The sequence below is a fragment of the Mesocricetus auratus genome, unplaced genomic scaffold, assembly GCF_017639785.1.
Source record: "Mesocricetus auratus isolate SY011 unplaced genomic scaffold, BCM_Maur_2.0 Super-Scaffold_100001, whole genome shotgun sequence".
Taxonomy (NCBI): domain Eukaryota; kingdom Metazoa; phylum Chordata; class Mammalia; order Rodentia; family Cricetidae; genus Mesocricetus; species Mesocricetus auratus.
This window is the reverse complement of record NW_024429187.1, coordinates 6707561-6731635: the sequence shown is the minus strand read 5'-3', so window position 1 is coordinate 6731635 and position 24075 is coordinate 6707561. Positions and strand designations below refer to the sequence as shown.

The 24075-nt window shown below is 43.7% G+C and overlaps 1 protein-coding gene across 1 annotated transcript in view; it reads left to right on the top strand.

Annotated features, from left to right (window-relative positions):
* The window catches only part of Slc15a5 (solute carrier family 15 member 5), a 102172-nt gene that overhangs the window by 12270 nt on the left and 65827 nt on the right, over positions 1 to 24075 (top strand). The window contains exons 3-4 of the mRNA XM_040743455.1: positions 4940 to 5109; positions 18432 to 18658. Of these exons, the coding sequence (XP_040599389.1) occupies positions 4940 to 5109; positions 18432 to 18658 (397 nt within the window). The remainder of the gene's footprint in view (positions 1 to 4939; positions 5110 to 18431; positions 18659 to 24075) is intronic.

Genomic DNA, 24075 nt, shown 5'->3' with positions numbered 1-24075 from the left:
ATCTGCTTGATCTCCAAATCTTGTACCCCTTTTTCTTGGCTTTGTGTCACAGTTCTTGTTCCCTGAGTCAGGACTGGAGGAAAAATACAACAGAGACTTTTGCTTAGCACCATGCAGCTAACATCCGTTTTTCGCTCAACTCTTTAAAATACTCTTTGTCTAGAAGGTATAATCTCTATTTTAAAAATTACACCGAATTCCAGAGAGTGGGAGGTCAGGTAGGGTGTGAGTGATTGTAAGATTTTAGCTCCAATTCGCGTCTTCTGACGACCATTTCAAAGAGGAAGGGCAATATTTATAGTTAATGATAGATGAAACACGTTGATCAAATGTCAAAGCCCGGATGAATAAGGAAATAATGGTGTCATAAAACTGGTAACTGCAGAGTCCAGGAAAGAGACGCAAAAGGATCACAGAGCCTAAGTCCCTGCTTGGAGGCTGCACAGTGACAAATGGCTCTGGCTCCTAGGCCTGCAGCACAGCTAGATGACACCGCATGAGTCACCTCAATCCTCCAAGTCTCAGATTTCCTTCCTGAAGAAAAAGTGGGGGGAGAGTTTCGTGAGCTTGTGTTTGGCAAAGAATTCTTAGAAACCACACTAAAAGTACGATCTTAAGAGAAAATAAACTTGATAAGTGGATGCCATCAATACCTTGTTAAGACAATTAAAAGACAAGTCCCAAGCTGAAAGAGATTTATAAAACTATGTAATTGATAAAGAACTCATTTACAGATCTCTATAAATATTTTAAATTCAATATTAAGAGACAAGCAAACTTTTAAGTGTGTGTGTGTGTGTGTGTAGGAGCACACACTCATGCATACATGTATGAAGGTGAGGACTTTATCACTGTCCACATTATTTTTCAGGCAAGATCTCTTATTGAACCTGGGATTTACCAACTGGCTAGATCAGCTAGCCAGTCCACTCCCTTGGTTACCCAGTCTTAGGCTCCCAGTTCTAGGACTGCAGGGATTGCTGTGTCTGTCTTGTAATATGGGTACTGTGACCTGAACTCAGGTCCTCATGTTTGCAGGGCAAGCATGCCACCACTGAACCATCTTCCCAGCACCAGCTTTCTTTTTAAGTGGGAGACGTATTTGCGTGAAAGCTTTATCAAAAAATATATAGAAAGTCAAAATCTCTGCAAGAAACTGGATATCATTAGCGCTTAGGGAAATGTAAAAGCCCACAACAAGGAAACACTGGTACAAATCTGGGATCCTCACTGTTGACCATGATGTAAATGGTTTAGAGCATTGAGGGACATTTGATCACAACATCGTAGAATGTTACAAAATGTAAAGGTCTCAAAAACCATCTGTAAATGTCTTATAATATTAGATATACGTGTATCATAAACCCCAGCCATTTTACTCCTAGACTTTTTACCTATAGAAAGTGAATGTCCATATCCGTACAAATACTTGAACGTCAATATTTGTTTAAGCTACGAGCTAGGAAAAAATAGCTACCAACAGAAAATGAACGAATAAATAATAAATGTTTATCTAATGGACCCTGCTTGGTAGTAAGAAGGAATGTCCTGATGGGGCAGGATGGAGAAGCAGTGGCTGGGGACGAATCGGGAGAGGATGGTAGTGGGTGGGGAGTGAATGGGGGTGACCAGGGGAGCAGATGGGAGAATGGATTAGATGAGTGGGTCAAAGTGAATACGAGGGCTATGGCGACGGTGGTGGGGTGAGAAGCTGATGGAGTGGAGATGAGGATGCACAGGGAGTATGCTGGGGATAGACTGCTGAAGATGGGTGAGGAGTGATCAGGGGTTAAATGGGGTCACATAGCGGTTGGGAGGGGATGGATGGAGCTGCATGGTCATGGACATACATGGTGATGGGTGGGGTGGGTGGGAAGAGGTGGGTGAAGTAGATGGGGAGTGGATGGGAGGCAGGTGGGGAGTTTTGCTGGTGGCTAGTGTATGGATGGGGTGGGTGGAAGTTGGATAGATGGTGGATATGGGTAAAAGACGGGCCTGAATGGAGGTGTATAGGGAAGGGATGAGGTCCAATGAAGGTAGAGAAGAGAAGGTGTGGGTCACGGCTGCATGACGAATCGGGGGAGGTAGACAGAGGATGGATGGAGTTTGACAAGAGTGGAGGCAGGTGGATGGTGGGGAGGATGTGGGTTTGCTGGGGCCTGGTTGTATGGGGCAAATGAGATCCTGGGGTATGCAGATGGTGGATATACAACGGAGTGGGTTGTGTCGAAGGTATTGAGGGACTTACAGGACAGATGGAGGAGGTGCATAATGTTGGATAGTGGGAAAGAAACTGGAGGGGTAGACAGGTGTGTGTGTGTGTGTGTGTGTGTGTGTGTAGGGGGTGTGGGCCATAGTTTGGAGTGTGTAGAGGAGCAGTGGATGGAGAGGGTTGAAGCTAAGAGGATGACAGTGAACTGTACAGGAGATGTGGAGTGCGGTGGTGGAGGGAGGTATTGAGTGTGCATGGAGAGCATGGAGGAGAGTGGGTGGGAGGACAGGCATGGGGGATGGGCTGGGTATTTGGGCAGTGGTAGAGCTGTGTGCACAGGGTTATGGGGGGCAGCAGATGAGGCAGGTGGAGGGAGCAGCAGATGGGGGACTCAAAGGATTGTGGGTATGGGGTATGGATGGGGTGAAAGCGGTTTGTGAAGGAGTATGAAGTGTGTGGAGGGGAGTTGTCAGGGAGCGTAGAGAAGGAAGCAGATAGCAGGCTGATGGCCAGGGTGGCTTGCTGACAGGAGTGACAGGTAGTGTAGGAAGTATTAGAAAGCGGGAGGTAGGTAACCGATGGAAGTTGAAGGAAGGCTTCGGAGGAGAGGTGATCCCGGATGTCAGGAGTGACCGACAGGAAGGTGACAGGAAGGGTGTGGGTGGGAGATGGGGAAAGCGTGGATGTGTGTGGTTGAGGACTATGGTGGAGGGGAGTTGGGGTGATGGTGGAAGACGGCGCGTGCAGGAAATGTGTAAGGGGATGTGGTGAAAGGAGGTACAGAAGCAGGTAGCAGGGCGTGCGAAGGGAACATGGATGGGAATGTGTGAGGAAAGGGGGAGGAGCAGCAGGGACAGAGACAGAGAAAGGAGGGGTGTGTAAGCGGAAGGAGATTGTGAAGAGAGGGAGGGGGAGTACAAAGGAGGAAAGTGAGGGAAAATGGGAGGAAGAAGGGATAGGGAGGAGGGAAAGACGGGGGAGGGGCAGGAAGGGGAAAGGAGATGGGGAAATAAAGGGACAATACATGGAGGGGACAACTATGAAGAGAGGAGCCAGGAACGGATGGAGAATTGGGAGGGAGGTCGAGGAAGGGAGGGGCAGAGAGAGAGGATGGTAGAAGAGGAGAGGGAAAGGAAAGAGAGGAAGGAAACGATCACTGGAAGTCACGGCAGGAATGTCATGAGGAACGACCATGGACCACACTCCTGCATAGACACATCCCCCTGACAACAGGAGCAACCCGTGGCTTTCACAAAGATGATAGGACACAGCTCCCCTAACCATACAATACAGCGAAAAGAGGATTCTGCAGAATTTGTTGGAGTCCCTAATCAGTTGGTATTGAATTAGTCATGGGAGAACTTAGTCATGTAAGCCCTTTTACGAACAAAGCAAGTATATGAAGGCATAATTCTATTAGAATTTGCACAACCAAAACATAAACACATAATAAAACTTCATATATGAGGGGGGCATCTGTCTTTAAATGAGTAAATTGTATAGTACTGTATTATATTGTACTATATTGTATTGTATTACTGTATTGTATTGTATTGTATTATATTGCACTATACTATACTGTATTGTACTGTACCGTGCCTCAATGACAGGTTTTTAACTTGACATGGTAGGATTATGCCATTGAATTCTGAGCCTGCAGGTTCTAACGCTAATGCGGATCCAGTGAAAGTTTGGGAATGTGAGAGTATTTCCCCAGACATAATTAGCACACTAGACTCTGGAGTATGTAGCTTTTTCATGATCCTGGTCATTAAGAAGGGATAAGGTTTTGTTCAACTTCATCCATTCCTTTGGTTTTAATGCCTAATCTGGGTTTTAGCTGGGTAATCTTAGGTTTCTGTGTTTTTCTTTACTTCGGGATATTTTGTTCTTAAATGATAGGTATTTTCCAGACTCACGGGATCTAGACTGCTTAGGTCTAGTCCTGAATTTTACTTTCTTCAGCTGGAACTCGCTCTGTAGATCATGCTGGCCTCGAACTCAGAAATCCACCTCTGCCTCCCAAGTGCTGGGGTAAAGGTGTGTGCCACCACCGCCAGGCTATTTTGTTCTTAAATGATAGACATTTTCCAGGCTCGTGGGGGATAGACCCTGCTTAGGTAGAGTCCTGGGCTTCACTTTCTTCAGTTGCTGTCAGGGGGGGGGGTGTATGCTGAATGAACCTGCCTAGCCTGACCTTTATTGCATAAGGTTCCTAACAGAAAATACATATTGACCTGTTAAAGTAAAAAAGTATTTGCTCTCACTGCAACTATTCTAAGCAAAACAAGGACCAGGAAAGTAACAGGGTGCTGGTGTTCCAATCTGTTATGAAGCAATGAGGAAATACTATTGTGAAGTCTGGACCAGGGACCTGAAACCTGTTTGTAATCCTGCGTGAGAAATAAAACACCCACAACCTGAGACTTATGTAAAATAACTGCTGGGAATCTCTCTCTCTCTCTCTCTCTCTCTCTCTCTCTCTCTCTCTCTCTCTCTCTCTCTCTCTCTCCCTCCCTCCCTCCTTCCTTCCTTCCTTCCTTCCCTCCCTCCCCCCCTCTCTGTCTCTCTGACTCTGTCTCTGTCCTGTCTCTCTGTCTCTGTCTCTCTCTGTCTGTCTCTCTGTCTCTGTCTCTCTGTCTCTGTCTGTCTGTCTGTCTGTCTGTCTGTATCTATCTATCTATCTATCTATCTATCTATCTATCTATCTATCTCTCTGTACCCCAGGGCCTCCTGGTCCACGAACCTGAATGCAGCTGCAGTCTTTCTGGGAATCTCATGCATCCAGCACTCAGGGGCTGGGGCCGTTGTGGTCCTGCTTCCTTCTCTGTCCCTGGTCACCGCCCTGGCAGCTCTTTACATGAGGCACCTCGACCTGATCTATCAGCCGGAGAAACGTGAGTCACACCTTACCTTAGGTTGGTGGGTAGATGGGGTAGACTTTTTTTTATCTCCGTCTCAAATTGCCTGCAGTGTCTTTGAACTCTCAGAACTGTGGGAGTCTGCAGCCAGAGAACGTCCCGTGTCTCTGCCTTTACCTCCTCATGTGGAACCAGCTCCATCTCTCAGACACTCACAGTGTCTCTGTCCCAGCTTGGCAGTCACAAAGCACAACTGCTCTAGAATCTCATTCATCTATGTCATGACAAACTTTTACATTCACAATACATGTACACAATATTACATATATAACACTACACATTAGACACCGTGTGAATACATATACACATACGCATACACATACACAATACGCATACACAATATTACATATATAACACTACACATTAGACACCGTATGAATACACATACACATACACAACACGCATACACAATATTACATATATAACACTACACATTAGACACTGTGTGAATACATATGTTAAATACCCTTTTTAAAATCCTCTTCTCAGTGTCATCATTGTTCACCAGTAAAGAAAGGTGTTTGTGGAAAGTGAATTGCTTCATCTTACTTTAAGTTTGATTCTTTCTGCTTTGTTTTCTGAGACAAGGTCTCATTACGTACACAAATTTGGCCTTGAACTATCTGCGTGTGCCACACTGCCCTTAAACTCAGGATCCTCACCTCCTAAAAGCTAGGACTACAGGTATGTGCCACTGTGCCTGGATCATAAATTCATTTATTTTTAAACATTTTAAAGCATATATGTAATTTTATATTTTAGATTATATACAATCTTGTATATATTTTTTAAAACTTATGTATATATATATATATATTTAATTTTTAATGGTAGCATGTAAGTGCAGTTTCCCTAAGAGGCCAGAAGAGGGCATCAAATAGCTCCTCCCCTTGGAGCTAGAGTTACAGGCAGTTGTAAAAAACCTAATGGAGCCTGAGGACTGTTTCTCTGCAAGAGTAGCAAGTACTCTTAATCACTAAACCATCTCTCAGCTTCTAAATTTACATTTAATGGATACATCAAAACATAAGGCATGCATATTGTTGGGTATCATGTGATGTTTCAATTTGGATATACATATTTTGTCTGTAGTGTTTAAATTAAGTTAAACACATTTCATTATAGTAAAACATTCAAAACCTTTTTTCTAGTTTTTTCAATGCATGTACTTTGACTGGACTGCTGGTACACACTTGTAATTTCATCATTTGGAAGGTATAGAGAGGATTGAGGGTACAAGGCCAGCCTCACAGCAGTCACATGATCGAATTTGAAGCCAGAGTGAGGTACCTGAGACCCTGCCACAACAAAACAAAACAAAACAAAACAAAACACACAGCACACGGCTGTTACCTATAGTCACCTTGCTTTACAATAACACACTGAACTTCCAGACTGTATCTAAATGTAACTCAGCACCCACAGACCAGTCTTCCCCAATCTCCCTCTATTAATCAGGTTCTCCAAAGGAACCGAATTGATGGACTGTGATATGTACTTCAATTAAGAAGTGTAGCTGGGTGGTAGAAGCACACGCCCTTAATCCAAGCACTTAGGAGGCAGAGGCAGGAGGATGTCTGTGAGTTCCGTGTTCCCTGGGTCTATAAATCAAGTTCCAAGACAGCTGGGACTGTTAAACAGAGAAACCCTGTCTCCGAAGAAGAAGAAGAAGAAGAAGAAGAAGAAGAAGAAGAAGAAGAAGAAGAAGAAGAAGAAGAAGAAGAAGAAGAAGAAGAAGAAGAAGAAGAGTAATAGAGTAATGCCTTAGCTTTGTAGTCATAGTATCTACTGATTTCTTTTACATGCATCCAATATTCACCATCAAGTAACATTCCTGAACAATATAGCAAAGTAAGTTTCTCAAAATACTGAGTTTCTCTCTTCCCTGCCTCCTAATTCCTCCATCACTCCTCAAAGGTGGCAGCAACTGGCTTTCCACTTTCAGTTTCATTTCTGGGTTTTAATTTACTTATTAATGGTTTTATGTGGTTTTATGAGTTTAATGTAAACCTGATGGGAGATGTCATTCTGTAAATCTGTCTCTCTTATTGGTTGCTGAATAAAGCACTGTTGGCCAATAGGGAAGCAAGACAGGTGGGACTAGGAGTCAAGGAGGATTCTGGGAAAGAGAGGCAGAGGCAGACACAATGTAGCCCGCCAGAGGAGTAAGAAGTCCGGACCCTTTTCTCTTGTAAGAGAAATACTTAGATTAACCATTATGGGTTAAATACTTAAGTCAGAGCTAGCCATTAAGAAACAGAGCAAACGGCCAACAGCTTTATAATTAATATAGTGTCCTGTATGTTATTTGGGAGTTCAGACAGCGTGGCAGGGCCCAAGGGACTGGCAAAGAAAAATACACTCTACATAAACCTATGTGTTTACCTTTTTTTATTTCGTAACCTATGGTTTGGGTATCATATCAATGTACAGTATTTGTCTCTTTGTGGTGTATTCCCTTTAAACAGATCCCCTCAAGTGTCACACATGTGGTAACAGGACAGAATTTTCTTTATTTTCAATAGTCCAGTGTATCTGACATATCAACTCCAGTCATTTTAAACAGATGACACTGACAAAGGACTCACTATGTACTCAAGGGTGATCTTGAAGTACTGATCCTTCATCACCCAAATGCTTGAATGACAATCATGTGGTTCAACACAAAATACACTTTTTATTCACTCATCTGTTCCTGGACAGCTAAACAGAATACACCTCTTACCTAATGTAAATACTGCTGCAATGAATACAGGTGTGCAGAACCTTCTATGCCTTGGAATCATGTGCCCAGAAGTAGGTCTTATTCTCTTCAAGTCTGAGTCCACCTCCTGCTGCTTTCTTCAGCACCCCCATCTCCCACACCCCCATCCTTGGTACCCAGAAATTCCTCACACACTCTCCAACTCTCCGTATTTTATCAACACTAATTTTCTCCTTTTCCTTTTTTTTTTTTTTTTTGGTTTTTTGTTTTGTTTTGTTTTTTTCGAGACAGGGTTTCTCTGTATTGCTTTGGAGCCTGTCCTGGAACTTGCTCTGTAAACTAGACTGGCCTCAAACTCACAGAGATCTGCCTGCTGCTGCTGGGATTAAAGGTGTGCGTCACCAACACCTGGCTCTCCTTTTACTTTTAAGTGTGGCCAGGTTGAAGGTGAAGTGATGTCTCGTCATGATTTTGATTGGCATTTTCCAAATGATGAGTGACACGATCTTGGCAATGTTCATCAGCCACTTCATGTACTGTTTGATAATTTATTCAAGCCCTCTGTCCATTTTTTTTAACCTGGTACGTTTGCTTCTACTTAATGTCGACTTGCAGAAGTCTGTTATATCCTAAATATTGACCATATGCTGAATGTGCAAATTATAGTCAGTTTCTCCCATTCAACACCGGCTTCTTGCCTAACTCACACTGCTTACTTTGATATGAAGTTTTTACATTTACCCTAATAATCAATCTCTCTGTGTGTCTCTCTGTCTCTGTCTCTGTCTCTGTCTCTCTCTCTCTCCTCTCTCTCTCTGTCTGTGATGCGGATGTCATATCCAAGGAACCAAGGAACCAAGACAAAGTGCAAGGCCACAAAGAACTTTTGCTTGTTTCCTCAGAGAGGTTGATGGTTTTAGGTCTTTAATCTATTTTAGGTTAATGTCTACACTGTGAGGTAGACATCCAGTGTTGGCTTTACGGACGCTGTAACGATACTCGACACACAATTACTGAAAGTGAAGCTAAGTATTTAATGTAGAAAATTACTCACAAGATACCAAACCCCGAGAAGCCCAGCAGATCTCAGCTAGCGACTGGACCGGAAGCCGAACTCCAGGAAAAGAGAGCGAGACTTCCTGTGCGCTGTCTTTTATGCCTTCCCCCCGTAACGCCCCTAGCCATGCCCAAAAGTGGGCTTGGCTAGTGACGTAGTTCCGCCTACGTATGTATACGTCTTTACGTCCAGCCGTATACGTCTTTAGTCCTGCCTAAAGTGGGTGTGGTTAGCGGTGTGGTAAACCGCCCTTTTATTACCTCATCTGTATGCGCCTCTAGTAAGTCACATGTTTAATGGCGGCATAGACTTAGTAAGTCACATGTTTAATGGCGGCATCAGACTTCCTCCTACAATCCAGCCTCATTCTTTTGTATGTGGTTGTTCACTTTCTTCATCTCGCTTTCCTTCTGTAGAATATCGGTACTCTGTTGAAGATCATTTAGGAACATATACCCAGGTTCTTTGATTCCAGGCACCAAAACTGTAATATTCTCTTTCTTCCTTTCTTCCTTCCCTCCCTCCTTCCTTCCTTCCTTTCTCCCTTCCTTCCTTCCTTCCTTCCTTTCTCCCTTCCTTCCTCCCGCCTTCCCTTCTTCCCTCCCTCCATTTCTTGTTTGTTTGTTTGTTTGTTTGAGACCAGGTTTCTTTGTGTAATAGCCCTGGTTGTCCTGGACCTCAATTTTTAGACCAGGCTGGCCTCTAACTCACAAAGATCTACTGCCTCTGCCTCCCAAATGCTAGGATTAAAGATGTGTGCCATCACACTTGGCTTTGAGAACCACACACTTTCTATCACTGTTGCTTTGCGATGTGCTTTGAAATTAGAGAATATCAGGCATTCAAATTTGCTTTCCTTTCTCCAGACTATTTTTGACTATTCAAAGGGACTTGAAATTCCATACAAGTTTAAGGGCTTTTTCCCTGTTTTACACACACACACTCACACACACACACTCACATACACACACACACACACAAACACTGCTATGATCTCTTTGGCTTGAGTTAACATTTTAACGATATTAAGACTTTCAGATAACAACCAGCAGGCTTTTTCCATTTATTAGAATCATCTTCAATCCATTCATATACTTTTACTTTTCTGAAATTGTATCTCATGTAGCCTAAGATGGCCATGAATGCATTACACAGCCAAAGATAACACTGAAGTCCTGATCCTCCGGCCTCACTTCCCAAGTGTTGGGGTGGATTACTGATAAGCATTAAGGCACTCCACCTCTTCAACTACTTTTTGCAAAGTTTTGTATTTTTCAGTGTACAGTACTCACACTTGCTTGGGTAAACTTATTTCTAAATACATACATCACTCTTTACGTGTACCCTGGTGAATGGCACTGCAGTGGCACTGTGTGGTTCTGCATGGTAGCGCTCCTTCACTTTCTGTGAGAACAGTCATTGTGAGGACACAAGTTAGCCATCAGGCTTTGATCACTAATGCTGCTTTCTTGTTTGCTCACTTTTATTATTAACGGGTGTTAGTACCACAGTGAGTGTGTCTGCAGACACCAACAAAGGACAGAAGAGGGAACTGGATCCTCTGGAGCTGGAGTTAGAGGTCATGCTGAGCCTCCACACATGTAGACTCAGAACAGAACCCAGATCCTCTGCAAGAGTAGCAAGCACTCTCAACCGTTGAGCCGTCTCTCCATCCCCATCATTATGAAGCATGGAATTTTGCTAAATGTACTTATTGGCTCTCACAGGTGTGTGTGTGTGTGTGTGTGTGTGTGTGTGTGTGTGTGTGTGTTTGGTGCATTTAAGATCTTTTCATCTGAGAATAGTGATGTTTTTACTTGTTTCCTCAAATTCTGGCTTGCTTGCTTGTTTTCTGTTTTTCCTCTTTCTTTCACTTCTGATTTTGACTATTGCTGGTTCTCTCCCGCCCCTTCATGATGCATAAAGATTTGTCAATTTTTCTGGTATTATCAGGAGCAAAACTTAGTTTCCTTGGGTTTTGTTTGGTTGGTTGGTCTTTGTTTTGTTTTCTATTGTTTTTTTCTGTTCTGTTGTCTCTACATCTTTCCCTCATCTGACATCAGGGTTAATTTGTTCTCATTTTTCTAGACCCCTGAAGTACTAGCTTAGGTTATCGTGTGAGAGACTGCTTTCTTTTCTGTGGCCATGGCCTTCATCCTTAGTACTTAACTGCTTTGCTGAAATCCACAGGGTTTGCTCTGTTCTTTTTGTTGCCATTGGTCTCCAAGTCCTTTCTACATTCTTTTACGTCTTTTCTAACCAGTTGCTTTAGACAGGCTGGTCTTGTAGGCCCTCCTCATCAGTGTCAAGATTTTCATATTTAGTATATGGAGTCTCCCATTATCTGTGATAAAAATCCTACATATTATTTCTAATATATAGTGTGAAATTTAATCTTGGTTCTTGTGTTATTTTCCATGCACAGGCTTTTGTCTTTCTCAACATGGTTCTATTATATTTTCTTGGATTTAATGTTTATAATCAAATTCATCTACCTTCTTTGTTCCTTGAAGATTCTGAGCTTTGGTGGGATAGTTTTATGCTGGGGATGTAAAATCCATCCATGTTTTCTTTTTGTTTTTATGTTCTGTCTTTTGACTTTATACCTCTAAACCACTGGAAATTATATTTGGATAGATTGTTAAGACTGAACACACCTCCTGTCTATATTACTATCAAGTCATTCCTTATCTTTGACATTGATTTTGTATGTTACCTTCATTGCGTCTTGAACTGTGCAAATTTCTATTGTTCCCTTGATCAGTCTTTCTGTTAGTCTTACTTAACCCTGCCTTCTTCCTGACATGTTCCCTGCCTCTCCTGCTCAGCTGCATGGTCACCAGCAGCAAAAACATCATGAGTTGTATTATTTACTAATGTCACTCACCGGTGTCCTGCCACCCGTCATTGTCACTCAGATGAGTCATTCTCCAGTGTCACTCATATTAATCATTCTCCAGTGTCACTCACCAGTGTCCTGCCACCCATCAGTGCCACTCAGCAGAATCTTTCTCCAGTGTCACCCACTCACCAGCATCACTCAGTCCTGTGACTTTATTTCTATCGCGCGCCTGTGAAGAAGGTGGGAAAGGTAGCATTTCTACTTTGCAGACTGGGATCCATACACTGCATCTCTGCTCCTGGCAGGCCCTAAACTTACCATTTCCACTGTACTTGCCAATTTGTTCAAACTGTCCTTTCAGAGCCGTAATGAGACTCCTGTGCCTCATGTACTCAATGTGGAAAAGGCTCAGGGTTTGTTATTCACCAGAGTGCAGAGCAAGGACACAAAAGGCTGAGATGATTTCTTATGACCAAAACCCTGCAAATGTTGACAAAAGTCAAGCTAGAGGCCTCCCTATCTCTCCTCACTCCTTCCTCTAGTAGCCCTGCCTATCCTTCCTGTCTGGATATTGGTCAAACAGTGTTTTATTCATCAACCAATAAGAGAAACATATACAGAAAGACAGCTCCCACCAGGAGAGCCTTTGATTTGGAATCTATCTTGGCATTTTTCTGGAATATCTAAAATAACCAAGCAATCTCATGTTTTTTGTGGATGCTCACATAGACACAAATACATATACATAGCAGGAGGGGTTATCTCAGTGGTACTTTTAATTGCCTATACATGACCCTGGGTTCCATACTCAAGCACTATGACAGAGAGACAGAGAGAGAGAGAGAGAGAGAGAGAGAGAGCACTAGCATGGGACATAGCTACAATCTCAAGATTTGAAATTTTAGACCTGCCTGGTTTCAGGGTGATACTCTGTCTCAAATATGCAAACAAAGAAAGCCTGACAAATAAGCACATGTATATCCAACACTGTATTTTCACATTTTCCAAAGAATGACTCAACATATGTCCATTGACTCCATTGACTTCCCAATACCCTATTTGAAAATATGTTTATCTGAGTAAAGAAATACACATCTTCAAGTCATACAGATCTACACAATCAACTCTATTCTTACATACCTCATGGAGTCCATAAATTGCATATTTTATCATATGCTAAGGTGATTCTTTCTTTGCTTATTATTAAGACAGCAATTTCATATGCTGCAAGAATACAATTAGCCTAGGAGATACTCCTCAGTGGTTTATTCACAAAAGCCTCTGCACAATGGCTATGTGGGAGTGGATGCTTTTGCTTTTCCTTTGATGGTTTTGTTTGTGGTTTCTGCTTTGGTGGATCACCCAATGATTGTGAAGTAAAACTCCATCTTTCTCCAGCAAAGGATATAATCCTTATTTTGGCTTCTTCCTCTCTGATGACTAAATTGGAAATCTCTCCAAGCTATAATTCAAAGCCATGGGTGACCTTAAGGAAATGGTTTTTTTCTATGCTACCTTTTATCTTAAGGTAACTTTTCAAATGTAGACCGTGCATTCCATTATGTTCAGCTGTCAAGCAGGCCCTTCATTTGCATCTCTTCCCACTGCTATAATTTTGAGAACTGGCAGGTGACCAAAGGAGAAAAAATATGCCTCTGCCATGGAGAGTGCGATGTAGGCGGTTTTTTTATTATAATTAAGTACTATAGATATTCATGATTAGATCAAGGTCAGAGGAGTAGAACATTAGAGCCAAGGACTCAAAGGTACAAAGAACAGTAAAATGGCTTCCTAAAAGTATTTTTTTTAGTAGTAGTAATAGCTGCGATCCTTGGGTTCACAATAAAACATTTAAAATGGCTCATCTGTTTTATTCGAGAATGTTCACGATTGCTGTGTGTGTCCCTGCATTCAAACCAGAACTTCACATCTTCCCTGAATTTTCATTCCAGACTGAGGCTTTTGTTGTCGTTGGGTTTTTTGTTTTGTTTTTCCTCTCTTTTTCCTCACTCCCCCTTTCTGTTCTGGGTGCACAGAAACAATCCAAGAATTCCAATGACAATGGAATTTCCTTAAAGGCTGAATCTCCATGACATGCCCAGTTATTTGGACAACAGATGTGAGCTTTCTATCAAGCCTAGTGGATTAACACACAGAGGTGGTGCAGCTTGTGTACGTAGGTGATTTCAACAGCGAGAACTGCAGTGATGGGGGCAGTTGCCGTCTAACAGCATCTTTTTCAGAGTGGCTCCTCTTGCTCTGTTCCTTCCCTCTTTCACCCACTGCTCACACCTGTCTGAGGCTTTCCTCTCCAATCCTCCCACCCATTTCCCCACTTTGGTAGCCCGATGATAACTGAGGCCTAGGAGTCCTTTCAAGAGCCAGGCCTCTTCTCTCTTCATGCCTGTCTTCCAATGTCCCCAAGCCGGAGCCTTTAGTGGTCCCCACAGGCCTCTCAGCTCCACGTCCACCTCTCTCCCAGTCTTGAGAAGCTCATCCTCACTTTTTACTTGACTTTTAGACTTAGTTACTTAGCAGTGTCTCAAAAGTGATCCCAACCCAACTCCTAGCTCACCCAGCTGCAAATGCACCACTTTCTCCCTCACTGTCTCTTCCTCTATCTCTGCCTTTGTGTATCTTTCTTTCTCTCTCATCATACTGTGTAGGCCTGGCTGGCCTGAAGCTCTCTATCTAGACCAGAATGCCCTTGAACTCCCAAAAATCCACCTCCCTTTGTCTTCCAAGTGCTGGAATTAAAGGCGTGCACCACATTGTCCAACCCATGCTAACCTCCTTTATCCTTCCCAATAAGTCACCAACAAGCAACTGTTTCCGGGAAACATGGCCATCCTCCATCTTCTTGTTTCTTCCCACTTCCTTACCGTCAGAAGATTCTGTTGGTTGCTGAAGACACAGTCCATTCTTTCTAATGGTCTCTTCTGCCACTACTGTCCTATCCACATCACCACTCTCTACTGTCTGGCTTCCCCATCTCATCCCCAGAAATCCATCAGCCATCAGGCTCAAGGGTTACTTTTTCTTTTACTATTTTTCAGTTCTAAGAACCAAGCTGAAATTTACATACATGTAAGTGAGCCTTCTATGAAGGAGACGCAAAACAGGCCCCAGGTTAGCATTTTTTAAAAGTTCATTTAAAAACTATATAGCAAAATAAAATATAAGGTAAAACAAAAATTATCACATCAAAATTGAACAATACAAAAAAAAACAAAAACAAAAGAAGGCACAAGAATCAGAGACCCACTCGCTCACAGCACACTCAGGAATCCCATAAAACCTCTAGACTAGAAGCCATAATACACACACGGAGGAGTTGGTGCAGACCTGTGCAGGCCCTGTGTGAGCTGCCTCGGTCTCTAAGTTCATATGAGCTTTGCTCCTGCTCATTCAGAGGGCCTTGTTCTCCTGGTGTCCTTCATTCCCTCTGGCTCTTAAACTCCTCCCACCTCCTCTTCTACTGGGTTCCCTGAGCTCCAAGGAGACAGATTTGATGGAGACATCCCATTTAGGGCTGAGTGTTCCAAGGCTCCAGAGTAGCTTTTAAAAATGGGAGCTATATGCTATCTCTCTTCTACTTACAACCTCTTAGGGGTTTCCAACCCTTCCAAGTGTGAATTATATGTTCCTCCCACCGACTGTGCAGTGTGGACTCCAACCCTTCAGAGGGTACAGTCTTCCTCTGTGTAGTCCGGGTTCCAAGCCTTCAGAGGGTGGACTATACATTGCTATCTTCGTCTGTGCAGCCTGGCCTCCAAACCTTTGGAGGGTATAATCTTCATCTGTGTAGTCTGGCCTCTAATAAGCACTGGACTTTGTCTTCTCACCACATTCTTCTCCTTAGGTCCTCCAGCCTCAGAGCCTTTATGGCTGCCACATTGTCCCAGCTCACTTCTACTTCCTCATCTGCCTGGCTGGTTTCCTCCCGGTGACGTTGCTTACTCATCAGTCCTCAGTTCATACGTCAACACCTCAAAAACCCCTACATGCCATGGCCTAGTAGGTTTCTGTCATATCGATCCATTGCATTTTCATCATAGACTTGCAAGGAGTTGACTACTTACAATGTCTCTGTGACCACTTGTGAGAAAAGTAAAGAAAATATCTCTAAAAGATATTAAAAAAATCGATGACTTGCCTCCTACAAATAATCATCATTTAATGATAAAGACCGTCTGAAAACCTAGAGTCATTTGGATCAAAGTGAATCACCATAATAACCCTGTTGTCTACATAGCACTGTTTTGTTTTGTGTAGGGTGAAGTCTTCCCTGCCATCTGCCTGGGCCCTGCTACGTTGTCTGAACCCCTAAATAACTCACAGGACGCTGTGTTAATTATGAAGCTGTTGGCCATTTGTTTGGTTTCTTACTGGCTATCTCCGACTTAAGTATTTACTCCATAATTGTTAATCTAAGTATTTCTCTTACTGGAGAAAGGGTCCGGACTTCTTACCCCTATGGTGGCTACATCGTGACTCCCTGTGTTTCTCCTTCCCAGAGTCCTCCTCGACTCCTAGTCCCACCTATCTTGTTTCCCTATTGGCCTACAGTGCTTTATTCAACAACCAATAAGAGAGACAGATTTACAGAATGGCATCTCCCATCAGTTTTGTCTTGTTTTGTTTTCAAGAAATGATCAGTGTTTTAGTTACAGTTGCTTCTGTGAGAATACCCTGTAACCAAAAGTGAATTGGGGAAGCAAGGGTTTATTTCAGCTTACATGTCTTCATAGCGCTCCATCGCTGACGGAATTCAGAGCAGGAACCTGGAAGCAGGAACCGAGGCAGAGACCATGGAGGAGCACTGCTTACTGGATTGCTCTTGATGGTTTTCCCAGGCTGTCTTCCTACAGCACTCAGACCACAAGCCCAGGGGTTTGTGCCACCCCACAGGGAGCTGGGCTCTCCCACATCAATCATCAATCAAGAAAATACTCCATAGGCCAGTGAGGGGCATTATCTCAATTGAGGTTCCCTCTTCCCAAAAGACTCTAGATTGTGTCAGGTTGACATAAAACTAGCCAGGACAAGCAGAGTATGCGTTGAGGAGCGACACAAGCAAAGCTATAGCAAAATGTCAAGGTTAAGTCACTTAGCCCAGGATTGCCCAAAGTTCACCTCTAGACTTCACCATCTGACACCCAGTCCTCATTCTGCTTACACCTCACTGAGACAGCTAGGGACACCTCATGATGGAACAGTTCAGGCTGTGACAGTGAAGCCCTTTCCATGTTACTTCTTCTCTAGAGGACACGAGTCCTGCAGCACCGGCATGCTTCTGTCTCCTTAGGCCAATGCTGAGCCTTCTTCTGTGCTCGGGAACAGTGGTCAGGAAGCAGTGACAAGGACCGTGGATCTGAGCAGCTCTCCTGTCAGCAGTTATCCCAATGCTCTTCCATGTGACCTAAAGATACTTCCCAGAGGCCACCAGAGAGCCACAAGTATAATCATTCTTGGTCACTACCAATTTGGGCTGGATTTGATTCAGTGACTTGGGGTGAAGAAAGGGTGCACATTCAATTACCAGGCCCCCAGCTCCTCAATTAATCAAAGACTGACATAATCAGCCTATTATAAGAGCTATGGAAAAGATCAGATGGGGAATCAATATAGCCAACTTTATAGCCATAAAAAGAGATGTTGATAGATGCTCTTTATTTAAATATAACAGCCAATACTTTGTGGCATCTAAATGAATCTGGTTAGAATTCTTCCTTCGTAGGATTCTCCTATAGGAAAGTTGGACACAATGAAATGACACCAGAATTGTATTTTGAGTGCCTCTGACTGACTTGCTGAGAGAAACTCAGATGTTTTCATGCGTATTGTCCTGTTTTTCCTGTAACCAAAATTTGGTGTCTATAATTTATGGAAGGATTTGTCTGGTGAAAGTCACAATCAAGATGGCACAGCTAGACTACACAATATGGGTATTTTCCTTGTCATAGTTGCAGGAACTCCTAAGAGAAACAAACAAACAAAAAAAGTAAAATCTAAACATCATAAAAGAAACAAGAGTGAGGTTCAGATAACTGGGACTAGGCAACTGTTGCCATCTGAGGCAATATGACATTTCTGATGCTAAGGCATCCTCCATACCAACACGGAGGGAAATCAGTCCTGGAAAAGTCAACTAATACAACCTGGTGGTTTAGTAACACTGTCAACATTCATAAAGGCATTTAAAGAGTACAACATTTAATTTTATGTCTGGAATTCAAGAGTAAAGTCAAAGAAAAGAATACATTTGCCTTCATCTCTGTGTCAAAATACAAGAACCAAGCGCTACCTGCCAAGGAAAATGAGGGTTATTTATATTTTACAGAACAGTCCTGGGTCCTGAGTAAGGATGTAAAAGAAAGCTCGGGTTCTCTTATTCATTAATGACTGACGTTAGGCACTTCTTAGAGACTCTGAAATTCCCTGCTCTGCCGTTGTACCTTGTCATTCCTTTTCTAATGTGTCCCCTTGATCTTACCTTTTTTCATTTTTTACACCGGCTGTCAGGCACCCTGGGCTGGTCATCACAAAGCTGTCCGGTCAGCGTGCCTTTGAATCCCAGTCCTCAGGGGTGGAAGCCTTCTAGCCCGCTTTGACCACCCCTTGTCCCTGGGCTTGTCAGGTCTTGATGAGCTACGTCTGAGCTAACACACACTGCTGTCTTCGATGCTTTGCAGGTGTCTCGCTCCTGACAGTCGCTGGCACATTGCTCAAAGCCCTGAGAAAACGCTGCCTGTGGTACTGCCACCTCGGGCGGGATGGAGCAGGTCCGTCAGACCTTGCCATGGGACAACGCTGTAGACGCCGCAGGGAACTCCAGGAGGAAGACACCACGGAACTTGTCCTCTCCACCCTTTTGCCTCTCTTCAGCTTCCAGCTCGTATACAGAATGTGCCTCGTGCAGGTAGGGAAGACAGCCCGCCGACGCACACCAAGGGCATCCTGTATGAGTCACTTTCCGCAAAGCAACTTGAGGAAGGAAGGGTTCATCTGGGCTCGGTTTGAAGGGATGGGGTCTGTTGCGGTGTGGAAGGACCGACAGCACTAGGCGGGCCACAGTCCACAGACGGGCACTGAGGCCAGCTCTAGGAAACCAGGAAACCAGCCTCTGAAGCTTCTACAACCTTCCCGAACAATGCCACCATCTGAAGACCAGGGTTTTCAAACACATGATCTTCAGGGGACACATCCCACATACGAGTCACAGCACCCTTGCAGGCTCTTTCAAACACATCCTGAGCCTTTGCCCTACCTCCCGAACAATGCGGCCCCTGGTTCTGAGAGCTCAGCAGGGTCAAGCTGAAACTCAGTTGAGGAGACCCTGGGTGGGATCATCTCCTTGGACTGTCCACGACGGGCCAAAGCACAGATGGTAGCTCAGAGTGCACAGCCCTGAAGCTTAGAATCTCCGCAATTCCCGAACTCCCTTTAATGAAAGATTCCCCACCTCCCAATTAAACCTTTAGAAAGCACCTCTAACCAGCTGACCGCCTTCCATCTTCACTAACTCTCACTGACGAGTAAGCGATTCTCTTCCCACTCTCATATTACTCTTCAGGGAGTCTGTCCTTATGCCAGGAGGAAATCAAAGAGAAAACACGAAGACCAGGGTGTCTTTCCTAGATACGTGTGATTTTAGCCAATGTGACAGTGGTCAAACATCAAGTTATAAATGGAGTGGGAAGAGGTGGCTATAAAAGTCTTTGAACAATCGGGCGGTGGTGGTGCACGCCTTTAATCCCAGCACTCAGGAGGCAGAGGAAGGCGGATCTCTGTGAGTTCAAGACCAGCCTGGTCTACAAGAGCTAGTTCCAGGACTCCAAAGCTACAGAGAAACCCTATCTTGAAAAACTAAAAAAAGTCTTTGAACAAACTCAGGACATTCCTGACGGCTACCCCAAACCCAATTTAGAGCTTAGAAAGCTAATGCCTGAGTTGCATACATCAATCACAGAATGATAGAGATGGGGGAAAAAACAGCTTGCCTGCAAATAAAGCTTTATCAGAGCACTGCCATGGCCGTTGGTTTGTTCTATCTGTGGCCGCTCAGATGCAAAGGTGGCAGAACTGAAAGCTGCCAAAACCCCCTGTGTGGACATGGTTACCACCCGATCTCTTGCAGAAAGGTTTGCTAAACCCTGGTCCAAACAGCGCGCCGTAACTGCGCAGACCAAGAAAGCACTCCTGGTTGTACAAGTAGCAGCAGGCTTCAAAACAGACACAGCAGAAGCCTTCTTCCCTTCCATGGCCACTGCCAGAATGGCCACTGCCAGAAAGGCACCTAGGCCTGAGGACATAATGGGTACCGAGCTACTAAGCAGTCCATAGCTACATAGCTAGCCCCAAAACCTTCTGCGCCAAGAGTACGAGTTACTAACTCCTTGTCTTCATGGGAAGCAGCAACTTGTATTTCTCTCCACCCAGTTTGAGTCTTTTCTGTGAAAGGTTCTATATTTTGTATTTTGACGTAAATGCAACCCATTTTGGTAAATTTGGTTTTAGTCACACCCCGCATTACCTGCTTTTGTCCCCTCCCGCACTTCTAGGGCAGTGCCCACCCACTTTTCACTCTTCTCTCTCTCTCTCTCTCTCTCTCTCTCTCTCTCTCTCTCTCTCTCTCTCTCTCTCTCTCTCTCTCTCTCTCTCTCCCTCCCTCTAAACACACACACACACCAATGAACTATCTTTTTATGGGTGGGGTGTTATTTAAAGGAACATGACTGGGCTATATAAGTAAAGAAAAAGTTGGTAAGCTAATTTTTAAGGAAATAAATGCCCAGTTTACTGGAGAAAAAACCTTCAAGCATGTACTGATTATTTATTGTTCGCCACAGCTTCTTAAAGATGGGTCCCAAATATCTACATTTACTTGATGGGGAAGAGGTGTGTTTGCCGTGACCTGGGGTGGGGGTGGGGTCAAAGGCAATGTCCAGGAGTTAGTTCTCACCTGTTGCCACGTAGGTTCCTGAGATCACACTCAGACTTTCAGCGTCAGTGATAAGTGCCTGACCAGCTGAACCGTGTCACCAACCTGGCTTCTGAACGTCTCATGTTATCCTCACAGGAAGTCTGCACAGCCACTGTGACTATCACACATCAGAGACTTAGCAGCTAGTGCAATGACTCACGTATATAACCCCACTGCATTAGGGAGGCTGAAGCAGGAGGATTGCTGTTGGTTCAATGCCAGCCTGGGATATATGGTGAGTTCAAGGCTAGCCCGGATACCCGGCTGTACACCGAGACGTTGTCTTTAAGATAAATGCATGTCTAAGATTCCAGCGATAGAAAGATGATTAAGTAACCTTGAACTTCTTAGCATGTGGCAGGGTGGTTGCCCTAACTCAACGCAAATGTCAAATCTTATTACTATTACCCAGAACATCAGTCTGACACTTTACTAAGTATCTTGTTAAAAACTATATATGTACCAACCTTATATAGAGTGATGTTTTGCTAGAAATTGAAAGAAAATGTTAGAACATCGTCTCCGGTTTGGAACTTCCATTAGGACAGGTTTAGACTAGATTTTGCCTCCAGATAAAATAATCACTGGCACAAAGGCAATCAAAGTACAAGGAATAAAACATCCCAGAATTCCATATTTTAAATTTAGTAGCAATTATTGACCTTCAGGTCCAAGACATATATTTAAAATATGTTGATATTAAGGCTGACAAGGTTGCCATTTGGCATTAGGGCCACTCAAAGGTGAGAATGAATCTCTATTGACAGCAATTACTTCTGAATACTCAGAGGCTTGTGTGAAATAAAAGTATTTAAAATTTTAAAAGGGGGAGGATTGCAGAACTTGAGGCAGAAGCAGAAATGATTTCAAGCTTTCAAGACACCACAGCCTTTTTTTGGATTAGGCGATATATTAATATCGCCTCACTAAAGATTAATGACACATTGGCAACATTATTAAGTTAACAGGTTTCAGTGTCTGTGATTCATGCCGATAATAACTTTATTCCTATTAACAATAATTCTCATTTGAAATCAGTAGCAGAAACTTGCTCGGAAGCTAGGAGCCACTCAGTCTTAAACTTATTCAGCTGCCGGCTCTTTTTAAACCACACATCCATCGTTCATTTCCCTCAGATTGGGGGGGGGTGTCTCTTCATTTTACGGAGGCAGAAATAGCTAATATACCCTTCACTCTCACCGTTGGACCTAACCAAAGCAACCCCTGTTTGTTGTCCCAAGTATCACATTAAAGACTGGGAGATAAATTATCCTCCAGGATATGCAGACAGGGAGAAGCATGAAAATGTGGTCCCGCCCTATGTCTGGGCTGACAGCATAGCAAGAGTTGCCTTTTACTATTAATCAGTTTGTTAGCCGAAGCTCTGACTCTGTTGACACTACTTACACACTCCCAGTCTGTACATCTGACCAAGGAGAAGGGGCCAGTGAGGAAGTCAGTAAGAAGCTGTGATGTGGGGGTTTGAGCCCAGTGACTGTCCTGGGGTGAGGGGAAGGCAGAACTCTCCCTTCGGTTCTAGTACTGTGTGAAAATCAGTTTGTGAAAGCCATTCCTCAAGGAAGAGGAATGCAGGCCTTCGCTGTGTGTCTCTCAGTGGCTTTGTGTGCTGCTGGGGATCAAAGATGTCTCATGTGCCACTAATGGCACTTAGAAAGCGAGAAGCAATGCCCATGTCATGTGTTCCGTGTCCCACTCCTCAGAGCTTGGCATATAGGAAGAGACCAGAAGCTAGTGTAAGAGTTAGTCAGCATGGGGGTTTCTAGCTAGCATGGGGGTTTCCTTAAATATGAAAAGGTTTTGTGGTCAATTGAGACTATGAGGTGGAGCAAAGGAAATTTAAAAATTCTGTCTTCTCTTGTATTAATATAGAGTAGAGAGCTGTTCCACACAGCTTAAGTCCAGGTTGGTTAGTGTACCAGCCAGCTTTCTTTCTCTCGTTTTCTTCCTTCCTTCCTTCTCTTCCTTCCTTCCTTCTCTTTCTTTCTTTCTTTCTTTCTTTCTTTCTTACTGTCTATCCGTCTCTTTTTTTCCTTGATTTTTAATGCTTTATTTATTCATTTTATGTGCATTGGTGTTTTGCTTCATGTATGTCTCTTAGAGGGTGTTAGGTCCCCCAGAATGGAGTTTCATACAGTTGTAAGCCATCATATGAGTGCTGGGGATTGAACCTTTCTTATCACTGTGTCAAAATATCTAACACAACTCGAGGGAGGAAGACCTTATTTTGGCTCCCAGTTCAAGAAGGGGCAAAGACAAACAAGACGTGAATCAATTGGCCACATCGAGCCTGCAATCCAAAAACTTAGACCAGACAGGAAGTAGAGACAGGCTATCAAACCTCAAAGCTCACCCCATGCTGTGCACTCTCTCCAGTTAGGGTCCCATGCTTCAGGGTTTCACAACCTTCCCAAACAACACCATGCTTGGGAGTCCAAGTGTCCAAGCACACACTCCTTTGGAAGACTGGACATTCCACATGGAAACCACTACAACTGGCACACCATCATCATCTTGAAAGTGAGTAACAGGCCTGAAGCATCTTGGACCAGTCATGTGGTACCTCACAACCTTCCAGAGAGATCTGATGTAGGGGTGAGCTCACGAAATAGTCCACACCCAAAAGAGGCGTGGACAAAAGTACGGGCACAGGTGAGGATACAAGGAAGCGAAAGAAAAAGTAAGCTCTCTCTCTTGGAAGCCTGCCACGCTTCTGACCTTTCAGCTTGTGTGTGAGTTCTTTCTCTGGTAAATAAATATATTATATTCCATGTTGCATTGACCTCCCTCATCAATCTGATGCTAGCCTCTGTTGGCACTACATGTATATGGTACACACACACACACACACACACACACACACACACACAAACAAACAAACCATACAGACAAAGAGCCCACACACATGAAGCCTTAAATGAAAGCAATTGAACGGAAGCCACAAGCACAGAAAAGTTGGCCTTGTTGTTCTTGTTGCATGGCTGAGGCTAGAAAGGCCTTCTGGGAAGCTCACAGAGACAGCCCATGTGTCTCCCCGTCGCCCCCCTTGGAAAAATTAAATAATAAATAATCCTATTTTGCTGCCAACCTAGGTGTCATTTAGAGATTCCAACCTGGGCCCCCAGATTTGTTTCATTGGAGTGAAAGCAAACACCCTTCACCCTTTCTGGTGGCTTTTGCTTTAATGTCCATGAAAACCTAGTCAGTTTGAGTACGGAGGGTTCATATGACCTGATTCCTTACCTGAACTGCCTGGATGACAAAGTTATGAAAGTGAGCTAAATAACAAAACAGAGTTCTCAGAATCAGTAACAATGACACTGAACTGAACATGG